This window comes from Oncorhynchus mykiss, chromosome 22 (genome assembly GCF_057628025.1).
Source record: "Oncorhynchus mykiss isolate SJ-2025 chromosome 22, ASM5762802v1, whole genome shotgun sequence".
NCBI classification, from domain to species: Eukaryota; Metazoa; Chordata; class Actinopteri; order Salmoniformes; family Salmonidae; genus Oncorhynchus; species Oncorhynchus mykiss.
In genome coordinates, this window is record NC_143043.1 from 38,236,007 (window position 1) to 38,261,926 (window position 25,920).

General features: G+C 41.1%; 2 protein-coding genes across 35 annotated transcripts in view; both read left to right on the forward strand.

The window, feature by feature from the left end:
- LOC110501783 (KAT8 regulatory NSL complex subunit 1-like protein) overlaps nucleotides 1-6,536 on the forward strand; it is a 28,438-nt gene extending 21,902 nt beyond the window's left edge. For both annotated transcript variants that reach the window (XR_016490626.1, XM_036959136.2), the window contains 3 exons: nucleotides 135-267; nucleotides 5,480-5,759; nucleotides 5,981-6,536. Coding sequence is in view for 1 of the 2 variants with exons in the window: in XM_036959136.2 (XP_036815031.1) it covers nucleotides 135-267; nucleotides 5,480-5,728 (382 nt within the window). In the remaining variant the exon portion in view is untranslated. The remainder of the gene's footprint in view (nucleotides 1-134; nucleotides 268-5,479; nucleotides 5,760-5,980) is intronic.
- Nucleotides 6,537-8,450: 1,914 nt separating this feature from the next.
- Nucleotides 8,451-25,920, forward strand: part of LOC110501784 (uncharacterized) — a 176,171-nt gene continuing 158,701 nt past the window's right edge. For 25 of the 33 annotated variants that reach the window (XM_036959139.2, XM_036959143.2, XM_090216006.1 and 22 more), the window contains exon 1: nucleotides 8,462-8,520. The gene's annotated coding sequence lies outside the window, so the exon portion shown is untranslated. Of the gene's footprint in view, nucleotides 8,521-25,920 lie in introns of all 33 variants that reach the window. The other 8 variants (XM_036959156.2, XM_090216022.1, XM_090216026.1 and 5 more) reach the window with 2 other exon arrangements.

The window sequence follows — 25,920 nt, forward strand, 5'->3', positions numbered from 1 at the left end:
AAATCTTCTTACCTCACTGGGTCTCAATTCAATACACAGTGTCTGTTTTTTTTCCTTTGAGAATGAAGTCTGACATTCTCTTGCTCTGTTGCAGTATTTTTTAAAATAAATAAATGAATCGCCTCTCTCTGTAGGTCTGGCAGTAGGAACGATGGAGCAGGTGTTTCTGTATGGGACTGTGCTGTCAGGGGTGACACCGGAGGTGACGTGAGCACTCACGTGGACTGGAGCCATCTGGACACGGACGGAGCCTTAGAGGAGTGGGTGGTAAGAAAGGACATTCACTGTCTAGTCTCTACCAACCTAAAGTCTGGATCCCGGTTCAGCTCTTTGTTACATTCTGAGTATGAAGTCTTGGTACTACCATCTATTAACCCTGCTGCTAACTGAGGAACATTCTAATCAATAAGCTATTAAGTATAATGCAGAGGAGTTGCTAGCAGAAACAATGCTAGTTTGTTATACACAAGTCTTCTAATGATCAAGCTGAATTAGAGGTTTTACTTTTAAAATATGACTCGCTGACTTTCCTGATCAAATCAAACGTTATTTGCCACTTGCGCCGAATACAACAGGTGTAGACTTTACTGTGAAATGCTTACTTACAAGCCCAAGTAGGTTAAAATAAAATGTAAATTGTCTGGTGGTGATTTTAATGAATGGTTCAGCAGTCTAATGGCTTGGGGGTAGAAGCTGTTGAGGAGCCTTTCGGTCTTAGACTTGGCGCTCTGGTACCGCTTGCCGTGCGGTAACAGAGAAAACCGTCTATAACTTGGGTGAGATATGGAGATTGGGCATTTAATGTAAGAGATTGATTTATCCTACAATGTTAGCGTTTACATCGCTGGTCATAAATGGATGTTGCATTTGACTTTTATAGGTTTGTTATGTAGGCTTCTTCTAACCCATTGGTTTCTACCACAGATAATAATCTGATATAAGCTATTAATTACATACAAAATCAGTGTGACAGATTCCCAGTCATTCCATTTAATTTAATACCCCTTGATCTTCAAGACTAGGACTTGGTAATATACAGTAGATTAGCCAAATTATTTTACCTGAGCATAACCCAAGTGTAAGGACATATTTAGCCTACTGTTCTTTATGATTTTTGTTGTCATGGACTGATTGGGTCATTGCTTCGAGTTGAGAAATAAATGCTGCTGTCATGGAATAGCATGCTTTGAGCACCACTGAAAAAGGCTATTTGCATGTGAAAAATGGATGCCAAATGCTGCATTTGCTACAGACCTATTGTTTGCAGTGCATTCAGAAAGTATTCAGACCCCTTTCCCCTTTTCCACATTTTGTTACGTTACAGCCTTATTCTAAAATTGATTAAGTAAATAAAAAATCCTCATCTACACACAATACCCCATAATGACAAAGTGAAAACGGGTTTTTAGACATTTTTGCTTATAAAAAATTAACTAAATACCTTTCTTACATAAGTATGCAGACCCTTTGCTATGAAATTGAGCTCCGATGCATCCTGTTTCCATTGATCATCCGTGAGATGTTTCTACAACTTGATTGGAGTCCACCTGTGGTAAATTTAATTGATTGTACATGATTTGGAAAGGCACACACCTGTCTATATAAGGTCCCACGGTTGACAGTGCGTGTCAGAGCAAAAACCAAGCCATGAGGTTGAAGGAATTGTCCGTAGAGCTCCGAGACAGGATTGTGTCGAGGCACAGATCTGGGGAAGGATACCAAAAAATGTCTGCAGCATTGAAGGTCCCCAAGAACACAGCGGTCTCCATCATTCTTAAATGGAAGAAGTTGGGAGCCACCAAGACTCTTCCTAGAGCTGGCCGCCCGGCCAAACTGAGCATTCGGGGGAGAAGGACCTTGGTCAGGGAGGTGACCAAGATGCTGATGGTCACTCTGACAAAGCTCCAGAGATGTGAGAACCTTCCAGAAGGACAGCCATCAATGCAGCACTCCACCAATCAGGCCTTTATGGTAGAGTGGTCAGACGGAAGCCACTCCTCAGTAAAAGGCACATGACAGCCTGCTTGGAGTTTGCCAAAAGGCACCTAAAGGACTCTCAGACCATTTTTATTTGATTTTTATTAAACCTTTATTTAACTAGGCAAGTCAGTTAAGAACAAATTCTTATTTACAATGACGGCCTACCAAAAGGGGATGGGGGCTGGGATTAAAAATAAAATACAAATATAGGACAAGACACCACAACACTACATAAAGAGAGACCTAAGACGACAACATAGTATGGCAGGAAAACATCGCAACACAGCATGGTAGCAACACAACGTTACGACAACATCATGGTAGCAACACATGCAACACATGGTAGCAGCACAAAACATGGTGCAAACATTGTTGGGCACAGACAACAGCACAAAGGGCAAGAAGGTAGAGACAACAATACATCACGCAAGCAGCCACAAGTGTCAGTAAGACTGTCTTTGAAGAGATTGAGATTAAGCTGTCCAGTTTGAGTGTTTGTTTCAGCTCGTTCCAGTAGCTAGTTGCAGCAAACTGAAAAGACGAGTAACCTAGGGATGTGTGCGCTTTGGGGACCTTTAGCAGAATGTGACTGGCAGAACAGGTGTTATGTGGAGGATGAGGGCTGCAGTAGAGATCTCAGATAGGGGGGAGTGAGGCCTAAGAGGGTTTTATTTTTTACATTTAATTTATTTCACCTTTGTTTAACCAGGTTGGCCAGTTGAGAACAAGTTCTCATTTACAACTGTGACCTGGCCAAGATAAAGCAAAGCTGTGTGACAACAGAGTTACACATAAACATATAGTCAATAACACAAAAGAAAAGGAAAAATAGAAAGATCTATGTACAGTGTGCGCAAATGCAGGGAGGTAGGCAATACATAGGCCATAGAGGTGAAAGTAATTACAATTTACCATTAATACTGGAGTGATTGATGTGCAAGTAGAGATACTGGGGTGCAAAAGAGCAAGAGGGTAAGTAATAATATGGGGATGAGGTAGTATAAATAAGCATCAACCACTGGGTCTTGCGACGGGTACACAGAGATGACCAGTTTGCAGAGGAGTATAGAGTGATGTGTCCTATAAGGAGCATTGGTGGCAAATCTGATGGCCGAATGGTAAAGAACATCTAGCCGTTCGAGAGCACCCTTACCTGCCGATCTATAAATTATGTCTTTGTAATCTAGTGTGGGTAGGATGGTCATCTGAATCAGAGTTAGTTTGTCAGTTGGGGTGAAAGAGGAACGATTACGATAGAGGAAACCAAGTCTAGATTTAACTTTAGCCTGCAGCTTTGATGTGTGCTGAGAGAAGGACAGTGCACCATCTAGCCATACTCCCAAGTATGTGTATGAGGTGACTACCTCAAGCTCTAAACCCTCAGAGGTAGTAATCACACCTGTGGGGAGAGGGGCATTCTTCTTACCAAACCACATTACGTTTGTTTTGGAGATGTTCAGAACAAGGTTAAGGGCAGAAAAAGCTTGTTGGACACTAAGAACTTTGTTGTAGAGCATTTAACACAGAATCTGGGGCGGTGCCATTTGAGTATGAGACTGTATCATCTGCATATAAATGGATGAGAGAGCTGCCTACTGAAACAAGATTCTCTGGTCTGATGAAACCAAGATTGAACTCTTTGGCCTGAATACCAATAGTCACGTCTGGAAGAAACCTGGCACCATCCCTACGGTGAAGCATGGTGGTGGCAGCAGCATCGTATTGTGGGGATGTTTTCAGTGGCAGGCACTGGGAGACTAGTCGGGATCGAGGGAAAGATGAATGGAGCAAAGTACAGAGAGATCCTTGACGAAAACCTGCACCAGAGCGCTCAGGCCTTCAGACTGGGTCGAAGGTTCACCGCCCAACAGGACAATGACCCTAAGCACACAGCCAAGACAACGCAGGAATGGCTTCGGGATAAGTCTCAATGTCCTTGAGTGGCCCAGCCAGAGCCCAGACTTGAACCCGATCTAACATCTCTAGATAGACATGAAAATAGTTGTGACGCTCCCCATCCAACCTGACAGAGCTTGAGAGGATCTGCAGAGAAGAATGGGAGAAACTCCCCAGGCTTGTAGCGTCATACCCAAGAAGACTTGAGGTTGTAATCGCTGCCAATTGTGCTTCAACAAAGTACTGATTTAAAGGGTCTGAATACTGATGTAAATGGGATATTTTGTTTTCATACATTTGCAAAAATGTCTAAACAGTTTTTGCTTTGCTATTATGGGTTATTGTGTGTAGATAATACTTTTAAAATCCATTTTAGAATAAGGCTGTGACGTAACAAAATGTGGAAAAGGGGAAGGGCTCTGAATACTTTCTGAATGCTCTGTATGTTTTTATTGTAGACACCTTTATCTCGATAATTTGCAGCTGTTTAAGTCTGTCAAAGTCATGTGCAGCATGAATTAGATTGAGCAATTAAAACCCCACTCGTGGTCTTCCTAATTTTAACTTGTTTTTGACAGTATGGAGCACAATACCATGGAGGAGTTTAGAAGGGAGGCCTCAAACTTTTATTCCATAGATTGGGATCTGCACTATGCAGCTGCTCCAAGATCACATTTTTCACTGGCTGTCCACTGGTTGCAAAATCAATGATTGATAGGCAGTTTAAACTTCTTCAATTCAACCATTACTGTTAAAACACAACCACAATCTGTAAGGTACAAATAGCTAAATGAGAGAGCAGTAGTGTGATTCACATCATTGCGCTATGTAGACATCAATAATAGGTGATATCTGTATAGCCTGTGAACTACACCACTGCTGTCATCCTTACCTCCAAGTGTTTATTCAAGTTGGATAATCTTTGGATGCCGACAGCAGTCTCACCATTGGAAGACAGCTTGAACTGTAGCCTACAAAAACCTATTCCTGCTCTTTTCCCCGCGACCCATCAAACACATTCGGTGTGTCATCATAGTGGTCTCTGACTTGTGGTCAGACTCGCTCAGGTGGAACAAACTTAAACTTGCGCCTTTTTTTCAATGCTGATTTGAATGTCATTGAGAAAACAAAGGTGTCATATTTTTTTTTTATTGCATTTAAAAGTAATCTTAGAAGTAATCATCTAGTTTTTCAATATCTGTAATCCGATTACACTATTTTTGCTGGTAATGGATTAGTTACAGTTTAAAAAAAATCCATGACATGTTATCCGTTACTCCCCGACCCTTCTAGTAATGATAGAGTAGTGGTGGTGTCTGTCAGGAGGTAGGGAGAGTGCCCACTCTCACACATTGAGGGAAGGCTGCAGGCTCCCTGATGCGCAGGATGTGGGTGTGAAGGTCACAGGGACCATACTCGCCTTGCATGAATTTTGGTTTTAAATCTAACCCTTTATCACGGGAGAATGATGTACGGTGTGTGTTTATACTAGCTCAATCTCATTTTTGACATTCAGTTGCCCATGCTGTGTTACCCACAGATGAAAGTGATAAATGTAATGTACTCGTATGTTGCCCTCATTATTCCTTCCTCCCCTAACCAGCCCTGTTTCCCGTGGGAGAGTCGTGTGTTCCCGCTGTGTGAGGATGAGGATGCGGCTCTGAGGTGTGACGAAGAGGAGCATGAGGTGCCTCGCTGGGAGGAGAGAGCAATGGCAGAGCCCACCAGCAGCACAGACGAGAACAGTGTATCTGTTCAGTCACACCCATTCTCAACCCGGTCTAGTACAACACCACCACCTGCTGTAGATGACGGGAACAACAGTCTTACAGCAGACAGCAGAGTCACCTGAGATGGCTTGGATTTACCACTGCACAGCACAGGTAGCATATACAGTTACTTATAGAAGTGTGCATTTTGTATTGTTGAATGCATGTATCAACCAGTCTATTGATGTGTGCTGGGTATGTCATAAAGCAGTAGTGTAATGGAGAGCATAGCCATGCCCAACTACCTTTCACTGACCCATTGCTTAATGGTTTATTTCTTAAATGGAAAGTGTGTTCCACACGCCTTTTAAGTGCCTGTTTCCTGTCTTCAACAGGTCTCCACAGAAGATTAGGAGAACTGAGGGACAAAGATACAAGAGGAGGCATGATCTACCTGGAGGAGATGTCACACCTAATGTTTGCTACATTTCCTGAATACAGTGATGTTTTAATTTGGTAAAAAAACAAAATTAGGAGAGTGTTTATATTTACTTAAATTTCTCTCCTCTATTGTAAGATATTGGTGTGGACTGTGTTGGATATTCAACATTTTAAATGTGTACTTTTTTAAAAGTAACCCTGACCTGCATTCTTATTTAAGATCTGTGTACTAGTGCACAACCGATCGTAGCCACTGTATGTACGTAGTTGTTGTTTGATATTTATTTATGTTTCAAGACGTGTCTGAAAATGCAAAGTGTATGTAGGTATTTTTAGATTTTCGCCAGTTTTACTCTTGGTTAACAGATTGTATTTTTCCGTAAGTGATCATTTTTATACAGAGAAAAAACAGGTGAAGTATTTTCATTGTTTTGTTTTTTTTAGTTGGTGTACTTCTCGTCTGACGGTGTATTCTCTGTTGAACACAAGTCATTAAAATCATTCAGGCCACTGTCTGACTGTCACATTATTAAGGACAAACCAGACTGTGCCGATGAATGGTTAAAGGTAACGGGATGGTCGTTCTATTGCCTCTGACCACATAACATCGGCCCAATGATTCCACATGTTGAATCCCTACCGTTCGTTGACGCCCAGCAGGGGATCTATTGCACACGACTGTCATTCATGTGTCTTGTTCTTTTATTATAGTATTGAGTGGTCAAACCAGTTACTTTGTAATCACTGCAAAAACACCCATTACCTGGTGTTTGAATGGCCCACGCTGAACACAGTGTGGGGCTGTTGTCCTTTATTTGCAAATAAGAATTTAGTGAGACACATACTTGTTAGGTAAGAGGACCTAAAAATGTGGTATGAATGCATGCCAAGGCCTGAGGGAGTCCCAAGCATTTAGTTATGCTTCTTAAATAGGCCTAGCCTCTGATAGGGTGATTATTCCACTCTACATATAATTACTATTTTTCTTGCTGTCATTGTCAAACTTATCTTTCACACTCGGAGCTTAGTTTCCTAAACCCACGTGTCCAGTCAGTTCTTTAACTGTTCAACTTTGATCTTCTCCTCAGTGTTGAGCTGCTTCTATCAGCAGCACATTTTTTTACAGTTTATTATATGTACAGCACAATGGTTTAAAGTGTTGCAACAATAGGCCTACTAAGTATGACCAGCAAAAAAAACATCAACATGACCTAACCAGCCTGGTGCGGCCCAAGTGGCACCCTATTCACTTTTTGCACACTGGAGTTTTGTCAAATGTAGTGCACTATATAGGAAAAAGGGTGACATTTGGGACAAACACCCAGGTTCCTAACTATTGTATGTAGTAGTAGGTGACCCTGACTCTCCTTTCAATGTGTGGCTGTGTTGCTGTTTGAGGGTTGACCTGAAACATTGTTGTGGTATTGATCTGTCATAATGTGAAAAGCTGTTGGCTCCAATGTACTGTATTTTCAGTGAGTCATAACGAACATCATAGTTGTATTCCAAAGGGCACCCTGTTCCCTATATAGCCCTATGGCCCAATTAGTTTGTTTTATTTACTTGGGCCCTGGTCAAAAGTAGTGCACTGTAAAGGAGCATACCACCCTGCAGCATACCACCCTGCATACCACTGCTGGCTTGCTTCTGAAGCTAAGCAGGGTTGGTTCTGGTCAGTCTCTGGATGGGAGACCAGATCTTGCTTCTGAAGCTAAGCAGGGTTGGTTCTGGTCAGTCCCTGGATGGGAGACCAGATGCTGCTGGAAGTGGTGTTGAGACACTCTTTCCTCTGGTCTATAACAAATATATCCCAATGGCCCAGGGCAGTGATTGGGGACACTGCCCTGTGTAGGGTGCCGTCTTTCAGATGGGACGTTAAATGGGTGTCCTGACTCTCTGAGGTCATTAAAGATCCCATGGCACTTATTGTAAGAGTAGGGGTGTTAACCCCGGTGTCCTGACTAAATTCCCAATCCGGCCCTCAAATCATCACGGTCACCTGATAATCCACAGTTTACAATTGGCTCATTCATCCCCCTCCTCTCCCCTGTAACTATTCCCCAGGTCGTTGCTGCAAATGAGAACGTGTTCTCAGTCAACTTACCTGGTAAAATAACGGTAATCAATAAAAAAGGGAATAAGATGCAATTTGGGACAAAACTGATACTCCACTCAGTCTAGCACCTATTATTTTGAATGTCTAGCATCTGTCTAGCACCTTAATAACTAAATAATCACCTAACCAACTGCCATTGTGATTAATTTGCTTTTTATAATAATTTCCTTTTTTTAAAGTCAATTAATGAGGGTTAGAATGGTTTATGAAATATTAATGGACTTGTTATCATTGAGTGTGAATTCTGTAGCGCCCCTGTTGAAATACTTACGGTAGTCAGGGAGTAGCGGGAGGGGCTAAATGGGCCCAGGATTCCTTTGCCAGTCTGCGCTCCGGCAGAGCGAGTTCTACTGCGAAGCCAGACACTGCACCGAACAGGTAAAGATGACATATCTATTTATAATGATTGAAAACAGAATGTAGACTAAGTGAAAATGGTCGGGTGTTTTTGCCTGTATCTTCTAGTATTTTATTAATTCACATCACCGTGTTGGTTCTATGAAGTTATCTAATTGTGTGCATCAGTGCATGAGCAGAAATAATGTGAGCTACCCCAGTGAATCGATCAAGAGAAAGGATTCATTGTTCATTTCCACTGTTGGAACTGCTAAATAGTGCAGGGCAGCTAGACATATTTTGTGGTCACTTCCAACGCCACCTACATCTTAGCATTTTGTTTCATTTAAAAGGTCACACTTGAAGATGGGGACTCGCAAAATTTGCCCATAATGGATCACCTAGAACTGTTTATTGGTAGTTTGTTGGCGGCTGTAGCATATTGAACCAACCAATCAATCATCTTATCTTGGTAGGCTACACGAAATAAAATATTATTGATAGAATTTGTATGCTGTTATAGCCTATTTATGTGAATTGCTGATCTGCTGTGAACGCATAGTCGGCGCTGCAGAGAGAACGGTCGGTCGATGTCACAACCAGCCGGTCTGCAGAACGCCGGTGCATTTGACGCGCTGCTTCTATTAGGTCCAGCACGTAAGGTGCTGAAACATCCGCGGTCCCGGTTAACTCATAACCGAATCTGTAAGCTATCAAATCCTTATCCCCAGTTTCGTTCAAAAAGCCTACAGGAGATGTTTTGAATTGGTTTATGCTAACTGTTACTTGTTTCTATTGTTAAGACAAGGGGGCCTCTTGTTTGATTTAGACATATATCATCTTCATTTTCTATGGATAGGCTACAGTTTTTGGATCGTTTTAGACTAGGAGAGCTATAGTTGAGCTTAGCAGGTAGGCTATAGCCGATCTATGATTCGTGACGGTGGAAGCAATAGAAGGTTCTTGAGGCTAGGCGAGATTGGTATTTCCCCCCCTCTCTTTGTCTGTCTATATTTCTGTCGTCTTGTCCGTCTGCCTCTCTCTCACACACACGATGCTGAGTCACAAGAATTTATTGGTTCATTCTCATGGTAATTCTTCAATAACCTACCTTACTTCATATGTAGGAGCTTTATTGTTTTCCTCCATGTAGGTCTTCACTATGGATCAGTCAAATGCATGTTATTATCATGTTCTTATCACTATGTTACAGTGGGATTACATATAGAGCAAATTGGCCAATGTTACCTAGTAACATTACTAGTGTTGATTCAGGTGTTACATTAACTCTGTAAGTGTTCAATTTAACACTCTGTGTTGATTTAACACTGGATCATTTCATGTGTACAATCTCTTGTAGAAAACATTGTTCAAATGAATCCCCCTTGACAACAGAGGATGAATATTGTGACATATGATGTAATCTATTTCTTACCTTGTCATACAGCCTTTACAATACAGTAGCTTGAGCAGAGGAGAGCTCTTATGAGTTAGCCTGCATGCCAGTCTGTTTCTGCTTTCTTGCCAACTCCTCATGGAAATAAGGTATGACAGTGGCAATGAGAGACAAGGAGTTGGCAAGAGAGCAGAAACAGACTGGCATCCAGGCTAGCTATGAATGTGCTTCCACTGCCTCTGCAACACAGCTACAGTACTGGGAGTGGAGTGTCCTTTGCGTTCATCTCGAAAGCCTTTATTGAGAGAGAATTAGAGCACTGCTGACTAATACTGTGGGGCTCTTTAGATGCTGAAGCGGCCATCGTCCATTTTAGAGGCCTGTACTGTGTGTGTACTGTATGTGACAACAATATATCAGGCTGAAAGTAAACCCTTGAGACTTTATTTAAATACTAAACAGATATTGATTGGAATGTAGATACTCTCCAGTTTAATCAGATTGACATGATATTAAAGCTATATTGATTTATTTCCTCCATGGTGGTTATGGTCTTGTCTTTATGTCCAGGTACTAATGGCCTGAATCTTTCAGGATTAGAATGGAGTCTCTTCGGGTCTCTCTCTCGGTGTATCTCTCTGTCTCTCGACTCTGGGGAGTGGTGGTTGGTGATCAGTCAGACTTTGTTATTGTCAGGTCCTGTCTCTGTCATGAGACCTCTTGAAGACTCTAGATGTTATAGTCTTCCTGCTGGTTTCCTCTGCCTGAGCTCTCTACTGACTGATAGACATCTCTTATCTGGGATTTGAGCCTGTCTGCCTTTGGTCTGTGTGAACATCTCTCTGTTACTGGCCAGCCATGGCAAGACATGAACGTATTTGTTCTCCCTTTGGTACATGAGGAGAAATGGGACTGAAGTGAAGCATCACGTTGCACACTTGTGGATTATATATAGCTGCATAGACCTAGTTTGATGTGCATGCTTATGTAAATCATTGTGTGTGTGTGTGTATCGTATGTGTTCTGCCCACAAGGACTGTGTACTTAGTGAACCAGGTCACTAGGGTTAATGGTATCTGCTTTGGAGGGTCCTGTGTGGCTCAGTTGGTAGAGCATGGTGCTTGCAACACCAGGGTTGTGGGTTCAATTCCCATGTAGGTCCAGTATGAAAATGTATGCACACTACAGTAAGTTGCTCTGGATAAGAGTGTCTGCTAAATGGCTAAGTTGTGTAAAATAAAAGGGGTATTACAGTAATGTCTGTTATATGGTTTACATAGTTAAATATGCAAAGGCTATGTTGCAATGAAAAACCCACAGGTGAATTCCAGCTCTTTTAAATGTCTAGCAAGTGCTGCGGAGGAGCTAGCCCCGTTCTGCTCACTGTTCTCGGTTCTGGCTGTCTGTTAAAAGCAGGTCACTTCTGGACCAGTGTGTGTGTGTGTGTGTGTGTTTGCACGTTGTTCAGTAGGAGGACAAACTGAAGGTTCCCTATGGGCTCTGGTCAAAAGTAGTGCACTGCAGTGTTGGGGTCAATTATAATGACATTTTAATTGAATTGGAATAATACTTTTTGAATTGGAATTGTAAAAACATTTCTTCTTTAGAATTAAATTGCAATTAAATATTTGTACATTTCCCCGTGTCACAGTCGTGTGTGTGTGTGTGTGTGTGTGTGTGTGTATAGGTGGCAGGGAAGTCAGAGACAGGAGAATCAAAACTAGGTGGAATGGAGTATTTTAATAACTTAAAAAACATAACTCCAAAACCATGAGATACAATGAAACAAAGTGGGTACGCGGACCCGTCACGCACCAAATACAAAACATAAAACAATCTCTGACAGAGACATGAGGGAAAACAGAGGGTTAAATATACAACAGGTAATGAATTGGATTGAAACCAGGTGTGTAGGAAGACCAGACAAAACCAATGGAAAATGAAAAATGGATCAATGATGGCTAGAACACCGGTGACATCGACCGCCGAGCACCGCCCGAACAAGAAGAGGCTTTGATTTCGGCAGAAGTCGTGACACCCAGTTAATGGGATGAATGCACATAGTATACAAAAATGACTGTAGGATTTGTTTTGAATCATTTCAACCTGTATTTCTATATAGCTAGGGCTAGGCTGTCAGAACTGTGACATGATCAGCCTGAGGGAATTGAATTGGAATTGGAAATTGGTGAATTGTTGGGGATAATATTAAATTGGGAATTTAATTAGTAGAATGTACCGATCATTGGAATTCAGGGGAATTTAATTGAATTAAATGGAATTTACAGGGAGAGAGAATTTAAATATAATTGAATTTGTGGAATTGACCCCAAGCCTGGTGCACTAAAAAGTTGTTTATACATAGATATATATACAGTGCCGTCAAAGTATTCACACCCCTTGACCTTTTCCACATTGTGTTGTGTTACAGCCTGAATTTGAAATGGATTACATTGAGATTTTTCGTCACTGGCCTACACACACAATACCCCATAATGTCAGAGTGGAATTGTGTTTTTAGACATTATTTTATTTTTAACTCTGTTTATTAAGTTTTACACACACACACACACAGACAAAACAACACAAAGCAATATAAATAATATACTCAACTAGAAAAAAAATACAAATAAAAAAATAGCTTTAAAGATACCATACTTTAGACAAGTTAAACACACCAGGCAGAAGGCTACAGAGGTTAAAGGGCAATCTATAGTACAGGGACAGGGCAAACACCTCACCATTGTTCCTGTAAACAGTCAAGGGATAAGGGTGGAGAAATGCAACCACTCACAGAGGGTCATGGCCACAGACCGACCATCCACTGGACCAAAAAGAAAGTTTACAATGCTTTAAAATAAAAAATAAAAATAGAATGATTATTCATGTAGGCGTGAACAAAATGTAAAAATAATTGGGAAAAACAAGCTCACACTTCAGTCTCTGCCCGGGCAAGATGAACAAGGCATCCGCGGGTCACAATCAATAAGCACATGGACCTTAATGCCCCCCCAGCAAAAACACAGAGAGAAGCTCCTCCAACCCTTAAGTCACAGGGGGGTCAAATACAGACTTATTTTAGTTTTAATTGGAATGCCATCAGAGGATGGACTGTTTAAAGTAAGACCGGAATGGAGCCCAAGCCTCATTAACCTCTAGCGTCGAGCAATCCCGTATCCGGGAGCGTAATCATAGCCTCAAGCTCATTACCATAACGCAACGTTAACAATTCATGAATATCGCAAATGAAATGAAATAAATATATTGGCTCACAAGCTTAGCCTTTTGTTAACAACACTGTCATCTCAGATTTTCAAAATATGCTTTTCAACCATAGCTACACAAGCAATTGTGTAAGAGTATTGATAGCTAGCATAGCATTAAGCCTAGCATTCAGCAGGCAACATTTTCACAAAAACAAGAAAAGCATTCAAATAAAATAATTGACCTTTGAAGAACTTCGGCTGTTTTCAATGAGGAGACTCTCAGTTAGATAGCAAATGTTCAGTTTTTCCAAAAATATTATTTGTGTAGGAGAAATCGCTCCGTTTTGTTCATCACGTTTGGCTAAGAAAAACCCCCGAAAATTCAGTCATTACAACGCCAAACTTTTTTCCAAATTAACTCCATAATATCGACAGAAACATGGCAAACGTTGTTTAGAATCAATCCTCAAGGTGTTTTTCACATATCTATTCGATGATAAGTCATTCCTGGCAGTTGGGTTTCTCCTCTGAAGAAAATGGAAAAATACACGCAGGTGGAGATTATGCAATAATTGCAACGGAGGACACCAAGCGAGCACCTGGTAAATGTAGTCTCTTATGGTCAATCTTCCAATGATATGCCTACAAATACGTCACAATGCTGCAGACACCTTGGGGAAACGACAGAAAGTGTAAGCTCATTCCTGGCGCATTCACAGCCATATAAGGAGACATTGGAAAACAGCGCCTTCAAAATCTGGGGCATTTCCGGTTTGAAATTTCATCTTGGTTTCGCCTGTAGCATCAGTTCTGTGGCACTCACAGATAATATCTTTGCAGATTTGGAAACGTCAGAGTGTTTTCTTTCCAAAGCTGTCAATTATATGCATAGTCGAGCATCTTTTCGTGACAAAATATCGCGCTTAAAACGGGAACGTTTTTTTATCCAAAAATTAAAAGAGCGCCCCCTATATCAAAGAAGTTAAACAGTTTGGGGTTCCCACGTGAATTGAATTGAATTTTTTCTAGTTTCAGAGAGCACAACACATCTCTCACCCAATATTTATAAGATGGGGGAGCTGCCATCTTCCAGTTCTGTAGTGTTAGCCGTCTAGCTAAAAGAGTTGTATAAGCAACAGTGTCCGACTGGATTTTTGATAGGGGGGTGCCCATGGGTAGTCCTCCAAAAAGGGCTGTAGGGGTGAAGGATCTATAACAGTGTCATATATATCAGAGAAACATTTAAATATGAATTCCCAGAAACCTGACAGTTTATGACAGCCCCAAAACACATGCAACAGTGTGGCTGGTTCCACTTTACATCTGACACAGGTAGGATCAAAATCAGAGAATATTCTTCAGAGTTTGGCCCCTGACCAGTGGATACGGTGAACCACCTTGAATTGAATGAGGCTGTGTCTAGTGCTAAAAGAGGACGAGTGCACCCTGTGCAGCACAGATTCCCAGGCGTCTTCCCCAAGTTCCTCCCCCAAATCCTTTTCTCATCAAGTCTTTAAAGGCACCAAAGAAGGGTTCTGTAAGTCATGAATGATTGCATATACAGTGCCTTGCGAAAGTATTCGGCCCCCTTGAACTTTGCAACCTTTTGCCACATTTCAGGCTTCAAACATAAAGATATAAAACTGTATTTTTTTGTGAAGAATCAACAACAAGTGGGACACAATCATGAAGTGGAACGACATTTATTGGATATTTAAAACTTTTTTAACAAATCAAAAACTGAAAAATTGGGCGTGCAAAATTATTCAGCCCCTATACTTTCAGTGCAGCAAACTCTCTCCAGAAGTTCAGTGAGGATCTCTGAATGATCCAATGTTGACCTAAATGACTAATGGTGATAAATACAATCCACCTGTGTGTAATCAAGTCTCTGTATAAATGCACCTGCACTGTGATAGTCTCAGAGGTCCGTTAAAAGCGCAGAGAGCATCATGAAGAACAAGGAACACACCAGGCAGGTCCGAGATACTGTTGTGAAGAAGTTTAAAGCCGGATTTGGATACAAAAAGATTTCCCAAGCTTTAAACATCCCAAGGAGCACTGTGCAAGCGATAATATTGAAATGGAAGGAGTATCAGACCACTGCAAATCTACCAAGACCTGGCCGTCCCTCTAAACTTTCAGCTCATACAAGAAGAAGACTGATCAGAGATGCAGCCAAGAGGCCCATGATCACTCTGGATGAACTGCATAGATCTACAGCTGAGGTGGGAGACTCTGTCCATAGGACAACAATCAGTCGTATATTGCACAAATCTGGCCTTTATGGAAGAGTGGCAAGAAGAAAGCCATTTCTTAAAGATATCCATAAAAAGTGTTGTTTAAAGTTTGCCACAAGCCACCTGGGAGACACACCAAACATGTGGAAGAAGGTGCTCTGGTCAGATGAAACCAAAATTTTACTTTTTGGCAACAATGCAAAACGTTATGTTTGGCGTAAAAGCAACACAGCTGAACACACCATCCCCACTGTCAAACATGGTGGTGGCAGCATCATGGTTTGGGCCTGCTTTTCTTCAGCAGGGACAGGGAAGATGGTTAAAATTGATGGGAAGATGGATGGAGCCAAATACAGGACCATTCTGGAAGAAAACCTGATGGAGTCTGCAAAAGACCTGAGACTGGGACGGAGATTTGTCTTCCAACAAGACAATGATCCAAAACATAAAGCAAAATCTACAATGGAATGGTTCAAAAATAAACATATCCAGGTGTTAGAATGGCCAAGTCAAAGTCCAGACCTGAATCCAATCGAGAATCTGTGGAAAGAACTGAAAACTGCTGTTCACAAATGCTCTCCATCCAACCTCACTGAGCTCGAGCTGTTTTGCAAGGAGGAATGGGAAAAAATGTCAGTCTCTCAATGTGCAAAACTGATAGAGACATACCCCAAGCGACTTACAGCTGTAATCGCAGCAAAAGGTGGCGCTACAAAGTATTAACTTAAGGGGGCTGAATAATTTTGCACGCCCAATTTTTCAGTTTTTGATTTGTTAAAAAAGTTTTAAATATCCAATAAATGTCTTTCCACTTCATGATTGTGTCCCACTTGTTGTTGATTCTTCACAAAAAAATACAGTTTTATATCTTTATGTTTGAAGCCTGAAATGTGGCAAAAGGTCGCAAAGTTCAAGGGGGCCGAATACTTTCGCAAGGCACTGTACATCTGAAATTGCGCCCCTAGGAAGCTTGTTCAACTCCAAGATGCTCTCTATAGCTGTATTCGCAGGCCTATTGGGAAATCCAGGTGTGTTAGCTCTGACAAAGTTTCTAGTCTGGAAAAAGTGGGATTGGGGGAGATTGAACTTTTCCTGCAGCTGAGAAAAAGAGGCAAATGTATCATCAAAGAATAATTAGGCTAGCGAGGAGAGGCCTAGTGAGTGCCAAATGCCAAAAGCAAGTAAATAAAATGTTCTGATTGATTGGGCCTGATAGAGAAAAGCCTCGGAGGCTAAAGGCTAAACGGAACTGATTCCAAATTTTAAGAGACTGCTTTCCAATTGGGTTGACACACCTTTTGCCTAGGGACACTGGGAGAGATGAGCACAACACAGAGGAAAGTGCTGCAGGTTTACACGATTCAGACTCCATCTGGACCCAGAGTGGTGTAGGGCCAGTAGGATCAGTCTGCAGCCAATACAGAAGGGCTCTGAAATGTTCAGCCCAGTAGTATGTCTGAAAATTTGCTAGAGCTAAACCCCCCAATGACCTAGGCTTCTGTAAATGTTTTCTACCAATCCGTGGTACCTTGCCATCCCAAATAAAATGCATGATTGTTTGATCCAGTGAAATAAAAAAAGATTTTGGAATAAAAATGGGTAAACATTGAAATAAATATGAAAATTTGGGCAACACATTCATTTTAATGACATTAATCCTTCCGATAAGAGAGAGGGGTAGCGAATTCCAAAAAGTAAAAGATTGTTTCAAACTGTCTGCTAGAGCAACAAAGTTTTCCTGAAACAAATTTGAATATTTCCTTGTCACTTTTACTCCCAAGTAGGTGAATTGATCCCGGACAATCCTAAACTGAGAACTTGTAAAAGAGCACTTTAAAGCAGCCTTGTTTACCGGAAAAAGCTCACTCTTGCCTAGATTCAGCTTGTACCCTGAGATTGATCCACACTTTTTAAGAACAGATAGGGCACGTGGCAATGAGGTATCAGGGTTGGAGATAAACAAAAGGAGGTCGTCAGCATATAGCGAGACTTTCTGCTCCCAGCCCGCCCTGATTATACCTTGAATGGCATCATTAGAGCGTAGTGCAATGGCAAGAGGCTCGATTGCCAAAGCAAACAACAAGGGGGAGAGTGGACAACCCTTTCTGGATCTGCGGTGCAAGGGAAAATAGTCAGAGGACAAGTTCTTAGTCCGTACCGAAGCCATGGGGGAAAAATAGAGAATCTTTATCCACACAATGAATTTGGGGCCAAAGCCAAATCTATGAAGGGCAGCTGTTAGGTAATCCCACTCAACGCGGTCAAACGCTTTTTCGGCATCAAGTGAGACCACCACCTCTGGGTCCTCCGATGCTGGGGAGTACAGTATATTCATAAGGCAGCTAATATTGAAAATATTGAAAAATAAATGCCTATTTCTCACAAAGCCAGTCTGGTCAGAGTGTATTACTTGGTGCAGAAAGCCTTCCATACGGATGGCTAAAAGCTTAGCTAGGATTTTGTAATCACAGTTTAAAAGCGAGATTGGGCGATAGGATCCACATTCCAGGGGTTCTTTGTTTTTCTTTAATAGTAATGAAATCGAAGCCTGATAAAGACTAGGCGGTAGCTTCGAAGTATTAAGGCACTCTGCAAATAGTCAAGACAAGAATGGGCAAAGCAGACCAGAAAACGTCCTGTAAAATTTGGTTGGAAAACCGTCCGGACCCGGTGATTTACCACTTTTCATTGCGGACACTGCTGTTGCAATCTCCTCAAGCGTAAATTCTTCTTCTAGACAGTCATGGGAGTCTGTATCAATTGAAGGCATATTCAAGACATTAAAGAAGGAGTCAATCAGCAAAGGGTCTTGAGGGGATTCAGAGGTGTATAGCGCAGAGTACAATTGTTTGAATTGATCATTGATCTCTTTATGTATAACTGTGGTGGCACCAGACGGGGTCCTTATTTGTGGGATTAAACGTGAGGCCTCAGATTTACGGATCTGAAGCGCAAGGAGTTTACTGGGCTTGTCACCTTGTTCATAGACTTTGTATCGAGCTCGCAAGAGTAACTGTTCAGCTTGCCTGGTTGAAAGCTAATCAAATTCAGATTGGAGTAGTTGGCGCTCTTTATGCAGATCAGAGGAAGGATCCGTAGCATACTTCTCATCCAATGTGGCTATGGACTCGCTCAGGTCCCGAAGTCGCTGAGAGCGAACTCTGTTTTGGTTGGCTGTATAAGAAATAATTTGGCCACGTAGGTATGCTTTGAGAGACTCCCATATGGTAGAGCAGGACATACCTGGTGTTGAATTAGTTTCTAGGAATTAGCTGATTTCAGAAGAAATTAAATTGACAAACTCCTTATCTGAGAGTAAAATGGGGTTGAGACGCCATTGATAACACATAGGAGGTCGCTGGGGAAACTCTAGTTCAAGCACTAATGGTGAATGGTCAGAGATAACAATACTCTCGTAAGTACACTGCCGAAGGTTAGGCAGAAGTTTTTTGTCCAAAAAGAAGTAATCAATCCGGGAATATGTTTGATGGACATGAGAAGAAAAGGAATACTGTCTATCTGTAGGATGTAGGAAACGCCAGGACTCAAACATAGCATATTTCTGAAGAAAGGATTGAATAAGTAGGGCACATTTAGATGGGCCTGTATTTGTTTGTGAGGACTTGTCAAGAACTGGGGACATTTTACAGTTGAAATCCCCCCCTAAAATCAACAAATGAGAATCTAAATTGGGAATAGCAGACAGAAAGGAAGACATGAAACTTGTGTCATCCCAATTGGGAGCATAAACACTAGCCAAAACAAGAGGGGTAGAAAACAGTTCACCGGTTACTATGACGTATCGTCCCTTAGGATCAGCAATAACCTCAGAAGCTACAAAGGGAGTAGCTTTATCAACCAGAATAGCAGCACCTCTTGATTTACTATTAAAGTTTGAGTGGAACACTTGACCAACCCAGTCCTTATGCATCCTAAAATGCTCATCAGTCCTCAAGTGAGTCTCTTGTAGAAATGCAATATTTGCATTCAAACCCTTTAAGTGTGTCAACACCCGCTTACGCTTCACCGGGTTATTAACCCCTTTGGTGTTCCATGAAATGTACTTGATCGCATTATTTCGGCGCCTCTGGGCATTCCCGTTATTCAACCCTGTCATTAGAGCATAGAATGGAAAAGCATTGAGCGCCCAAAACCCCCAGAATAACTTATCTCAGAGTAATAATGTACGGTGGTAGATGTTTGGAAAAAGTACAGAAAAAAAACTAAAAAGACAGAATGACAACATTAGAACTGAACAATTCAACCTGCAACCCCCCCCCCACCCCTCCTATCGTAGTAAGACAATCAAAAATAATAGTAATTATAATAGTAGTCTAGTTGACGCTGAGACAGCTTACAACCAATACCAAAAAACTATGTGTTTAAACAGCAATGTTTAACGTTTGCTGGGCATAAATGACGCTCAAAACTTTTAAAATTGAAGTGAGACCCCAAAAACCGTGTAGCCTCGGGAGACATTTACTGTTTACTGGGTCAATGCAAACGGATGCAGTAAACAAATAACCAAAAATATTGAGTCACTGAGACACTGTGTAAACAAACTGAGTAGGTGAGCGAGACAGCCTAGAAACACAGTTAAGTAAAACCTTAATACAATTAAATTAAAATGACTGAATGCTTGTAAGGCACGCACACTAGATGATCAAAACATTAGATCACATCAAATAAGCCTGAATGGTTTCGCCAACTATACCTAAATTATATCTAAACATAATTGTACCACAGGTGGGTTACTTACTATCCACAGTTCGCAAGCAACAGTTGCTGAACTGTGAGCATGTTCAAGACTTCTTGATGTGACGTTGAATGTGAGCCATAGCCTCATCCGGAGATTCAAATGTGTAGTCTTTACCCTCATGAGATGGGTAAAGGGAATCGCAGTCCATACTTCACACTTGGATGGTCCCGAAGTACTCGTTTGGCCTGTCCGAAAGCTGCGTGCTGCCTGGAAACAGTGGGGGAGTAGTCCTGGTAGATGGAGAAGCTCTGTCCTTGAAAGCTCAGAGTGGTATTGTGGGCTCGTCGGAGGATCTCCATCTTCTCATGAAAAAAGTGCACTCTAAGAATTATGTCACGGGGCCTCTCCCCATCCCGGGGCTTTGGGCGCAGCGACCGGTGGGCTCGGTCAATCAGGGGCTTTTCATCTAAGGCAAGAACATCCTTCAGCAGCCCTGAAACGAAATCCGTGGCGCGATGCATTTCCACTGATTCTGGGACCGATACAAGTCTCAGATTATTGCGGCGAGAGAATCCCTCTAAACTCACACAGCTCTCCTTCACCTTTTTCAAATCCGCAGCTAGGCGTTTAACTTCAGCCTCCAGGGATGTAGTTAAGTCGGAGACATTAGTAGCAGAGGTCTCCAGTGCTGCAATCGTTGTAGTGTGTGACGCAGTTGTTGTTTTGAGTGATGTGATTGCCGGCACAGTCTCGTTCCGCAGGATGGTTAGATCTGCTTTTAAAGTATCAGAAACCTCCTGTATTCTGGCCTCAATCGTAGCAACCACCTCTGTTTTCATTTCAACTATCTCAGAGCGTAGTAGTTTGATGGCCTTGAGAATGTTCAATTCAGCGCCGCCAGGCCAAGCCGCACCCCCGGGTAAAGTGTGCATCCCCGGGCCCTCAGACTCAGGAGAGGGCGGTATTGAGAGCGGGTCTTGTAGGCCGGGTTTTCTCAAAGTCATGCTTTTGGCCTTATGTTTGGTCGACATGCTGACATTCGGAAGCAAAGTAGTCTTGGTTTTTACGGAAAGGGATCACCAAACTAATATTTGAAAATAAATACGGTTCTGCTGCAAAATTCACATAAACTTTAAGAGTACCACGGGAGCAAACGGAAAACACGTCAGTCGCACATGGCGTCCCTCCTATTGTTTTTAGACATTTTTACAAATTAATAAAAAATGAAAAGCTGGAATGTCTTGAGTCAATACGTTTTCAACCCGTTTGTTATGGCAAGTCTAAATAAGTTCAGGAGTAAAAATGTGCTTAATTTAAAGACCGCTTTTCACTCTTCATTTATCTCTCTTGATCGGTCTACTTGAATATTTTCAGTAGATTGATTTATGCAGACTACTACCCTACTATGTTTGTTTGTAGTCAATATATGCATTTACCATGGGAAATGTTCATGCTTTCAATGATAGCATTTTTAGAGCCTGCGTAACAGCAGAACTGTTTTTATTGGAGAATAACTTGCATAGAAATGCTCTCATATCATTTGTATGACCATTGACGGTGATAGTTCATTGTAATACATAAAGTAACCTCAGAAAGTATTCACACCCCTTGGCTTATTCCACATTTTGTTGTGTTACAAAGGGGAATTCAAATGGATTTAATTGTAATTTTTTGGTCAAAGATCTACACAAAAAAATCTAAGATTTTGTAAAAAATGTATGAAAAATAAAACACATTGATTATATAAGTATTCAACCCCTGAGTCAATACATGTTAGAATCACCTTTGGCAGTGTTTGCAGCTGTGAGTCTTACTGGATTAGTCTCTAAGGGCTTTGCACACCTGGATTGTACAAAAAAATTATTCAAGCTCTGTCAAGTTGGTTGTTGAGTATTGCTAGACAGCCATAGGTTTTCAAGCCGATTTAAGTGAAAACTGTAACTAGGCCACTCCGGAACCTTCAATGTTGTCTTGGTAAGCATCTCCAGTGTATATTTGGCCTTGTGTTTTAGGTTATTGTCCTGCTGAAAGGTGAATTTGCCTCACAGTGTCTGCTGGAAAGCAGACTGAACCAGATTGTCCTCTATTTTGCCTGTGCTTAGCTCTATTCCATTTATTTTGATCCCCCACAAAAAAACTCCCTAGTCCTTGCAGATGACAAGCATACCCATAACATGATGCTGCCACCAACATTATTGTGGTATGAAGAGTGATAGTCGTGTTGGATTTGCCCCGAAGTGATGTGTTGTGTTGGAATTGCCCCGAACATAACGCTTTGTATTCTGGGCAGGAAGTTAATCTCTGCAAATTTTTTGTATGTTTTACTTTAGTTCCTTATTGCAAACAGAATGCAGGTTTTGGAATATTTTTATTCTCTACAGACTTCCTTCTTTTCACTCTGTTATTTAGGTTAGTATTGTTGAGTAACTACAAAGTTATTGATCCATCCTCAGTTTTCTCCTATCACAGCCACTAATCTCTGTAAATGTTTTAAACTCACCATTGGCCATGGTGAAATCCCTGAGCTGTTTCCTTCCTCTGAGGCAACTGAGTTAGGAAGGACACCTTTATCTTTGTAGTGACTGGGTGTATTGATACACCACCCAAAGTGTAATTAATTACTTCACCATGCTCAAAGGGTTATTCAATGCCCTTCTTTGTGAAACTAGGGTAAACCTCCCTTGTCTTTATGGTTGAATTTGTGTCAAATTCACTGCTCGACTGAGGGACCTTACAATTATCTGTATGTGTGGGGTACAGAGAAGAGGTAGTCAAAAATCACTATTATTGCACACAGTGAGTCCATGCAACTTATTATGTGACTTGTTAAGCAAGTTTTTACTACTGAACTTATTTAAGTTTGCCATAACAAAGTGGTTGAATACTTAGTAGCTTAAGACATTTCAGATTTTCATTTTGAAGACATTTGTAAAATGTTCTAAAAACACAATTCCACTTTGACATTATGGGGTATTATGTGTAGGCCAGTGACCTCTACAGTCTAAGCCAAGCTATATGGAATTGTTTTAGGAAAGTCATACCTAGGATCATTTAGCTGTTTAGTCAAGACATTTATTTTTTTATTTTTTTAAATACATCAAGGTAACTGTGCATTGTGTTTGGTGCATCTATACCTGAGAGAGAGTCAATGAATCAGTAATTTTGTAAGTAATCAATATAGAGGGGCAGGGCATTAACAAACAGTCACACACACACACATACACATACAGCTGAAGTCGGAAGTTTACATACACTTAAGTTGGAGTCATTAAAACTCGCTTTTTAACCACTCCACAAATTTCTTGTTAACAAACGATAGTTTTTGCAAGTCGGTTAGGACATCTACTTCGTGCATGACACACATAATTTTTCCAACAATTGTTTAAAGAAAGATTATTTCACTTTTAATTCACTGTATCACAATTCTAGTGGGTCAGAAGTTTACATACACAAAGTCATGGCTTTAGAAGCTTCTGATAGGTTAATTGACATCATTTGAATCAATTGGAGGTGTACCTGTGGATGTATTTCAAGGCCTACCTTCAAACTCAGTGCCTCTTGCTAGTACGCAAGTATAAACACCATGGGACCACACAACCGTCATACCGCTCAGGAAGGAGACACGTTCTGTCTCCTAGAGATGAACGCATTTTGGTGAGAAAAGTAAAAATCCATCTCGGAACAACAGCAAAGGCCCCTGTGAAGATGCTGGAGGATACCGGTACAAAAGTATCTATAGCCACAGTAAAACGAGTCCTATATCGACATAACCTTAAAGGCCGCTCAGCAAGGAAGAAGCCACTGCTCCAAAACCGCCATAAAAAGCCAGACATGGGGACAAAGATTGTGCTTTTTGGAGAAATGTCCTCTGGTCTGATTAAACAAAAACAGAACTGTTTGGCCATAATGACCATCGTTATGTTTGGAGGAAAAGGGGGAGGCTTGCAAGCCGAAGAACAACATCCCAACCGTGAAGCACGGGGGTGGCAGTATTATGTTGTGGGGGTGCTTTTCTGCAGTAGGGACTGGGGCACTTCATAAAATAGATGGCATCATGAGGGAGAAAAATTATGCAGATATATTGAAGCAACATCTCAAGACATCAGTCAGGAAGTTAAAACTTGGTCGCAAATGGGTCTTCCAAATGGATAATGACCCCAAGCATACTTCCAAAGTTGTGGCAAAATGGCTTAAGGACAACAAAGTCAAGGTATTGGAGTGGACATCACATAGCCCTGACCTCAATCCTATAGAACATTTGTGGGCAGATCTGAAAAAACGTGTGCCAGCAAGGAGGCCTACAAACCTGACTCAGTTGCACCAGCTCTGTCAGGAGGAATGGGCCAAAATTCACCCAAGGTTTTGTGGGAAGCTCGTGGAAGGCTACCCAAAACGTTTGACCCAAGTTAAACAATGTAAAGGCAATGCTACCAAATACTAATTGAGTGTATGTAAACTTCTGACGCACTGGGAATGTGATGAAAGAAATAAAAGCTGAAATAAATAATTATTTCTACTATTATTCTGACATTTCACAGTCTTGAAATAAAGTGGTGACCCTAACTGACCTAAGACAGGGAATTTTTACTACGATTAAATGTCAGGAATTGTGAAAAACTGGGTTTAAAAGTATTTGGCAAAGGTGTATGGAAACTTCCGACTTCAACTGTGTATTTAGTTTACTATCCTTGTGGGGACCAACAATTGATTAACATTCAAAATCCAGTTTTCCCTAACCTTAACCCCAAACCCCTAAACCTAACCCCTAACCATAATTGTAACCCTAAACATAACCCCCAATCCTAAAATAGATTTTTCCTGGTGGGGATGGGTGAAATGTCCCCACTTGTTCCTTGTTTTCCTATCTTTGTGAGCAGGGATTGGCAAAAATTACCAAATACAATTACAAAGATCAGTGTATCAAAATAAACTTCAAAATACTTATAAACCTCAAAATCATTTGAAATGTGTATATAATACAATTTTCAAATACAGAAATACATTTTCAAGTGGGTAGCGAAATAACATTCTCAGGAATGTGTCAGCTAAATGACCAATGTACCGTATAGGTGAAAATGAACATACCAAAATTAACTGCAAAGCACACTGGGTATTATTATTGGCCTTGTTTCAGGGTCATGTCTAGATGGGATATAGCTTAACCTAATTATCATAACCTGCTGCTTAAATTCTCCTAAACGTCCTACAAAAAAAAATCAATTTTGACAAAAGCTGTATCCCTTCTAGACAAAACCTTGTTTCGGGGCGAAGGTTGTTAGAATAATGCTCTGCATGCTTTGCAATTGTCTATTTTGACATTTATATTTAGTTCCTTTAGCAGACGCTCTTATCACACAGTAGTGTTATTAGACTTTTGATACCAATGCAGGGGGAAAGAGGGCCACAAAATGTGGAACCACTATAAAAAAAATTATATATAGAAAGTATTTAGAACATACAAAATACAGCTCTCGAAAGTATCTTGTTTCAAAATACATTTTAGTGTAGTTCAGCTCAGTGTAATACAAATGACAAAATACTCAGAAGTAAATGAAATGCATAAATACTGCCCAGCTTTTAAAGACTTTGGTCCCCATAAGGAAAGAAAAAACAAACAAACACACACACACACACACACACACACACACACACAAAGTAGGCCCCTGAGAGAGTTCCAACGGACCACAGATAGACTTCTGTTTCATTAAAAGTGAAAAGGTCTTGATCACTCTCTTGCCTACTGTGATTGATAATGGCGCCAGAGGGGATGGCTGCCGTTTTATGGGCTCTTAACCAACCGTGCTATTTTGTTAGTTTTTTTGCATTGTTTGTAGCTTACTTTGTACATAATATTGCTGCTACTGTCTCTTATGACATGCAAAATACAGCATACCACCCTGC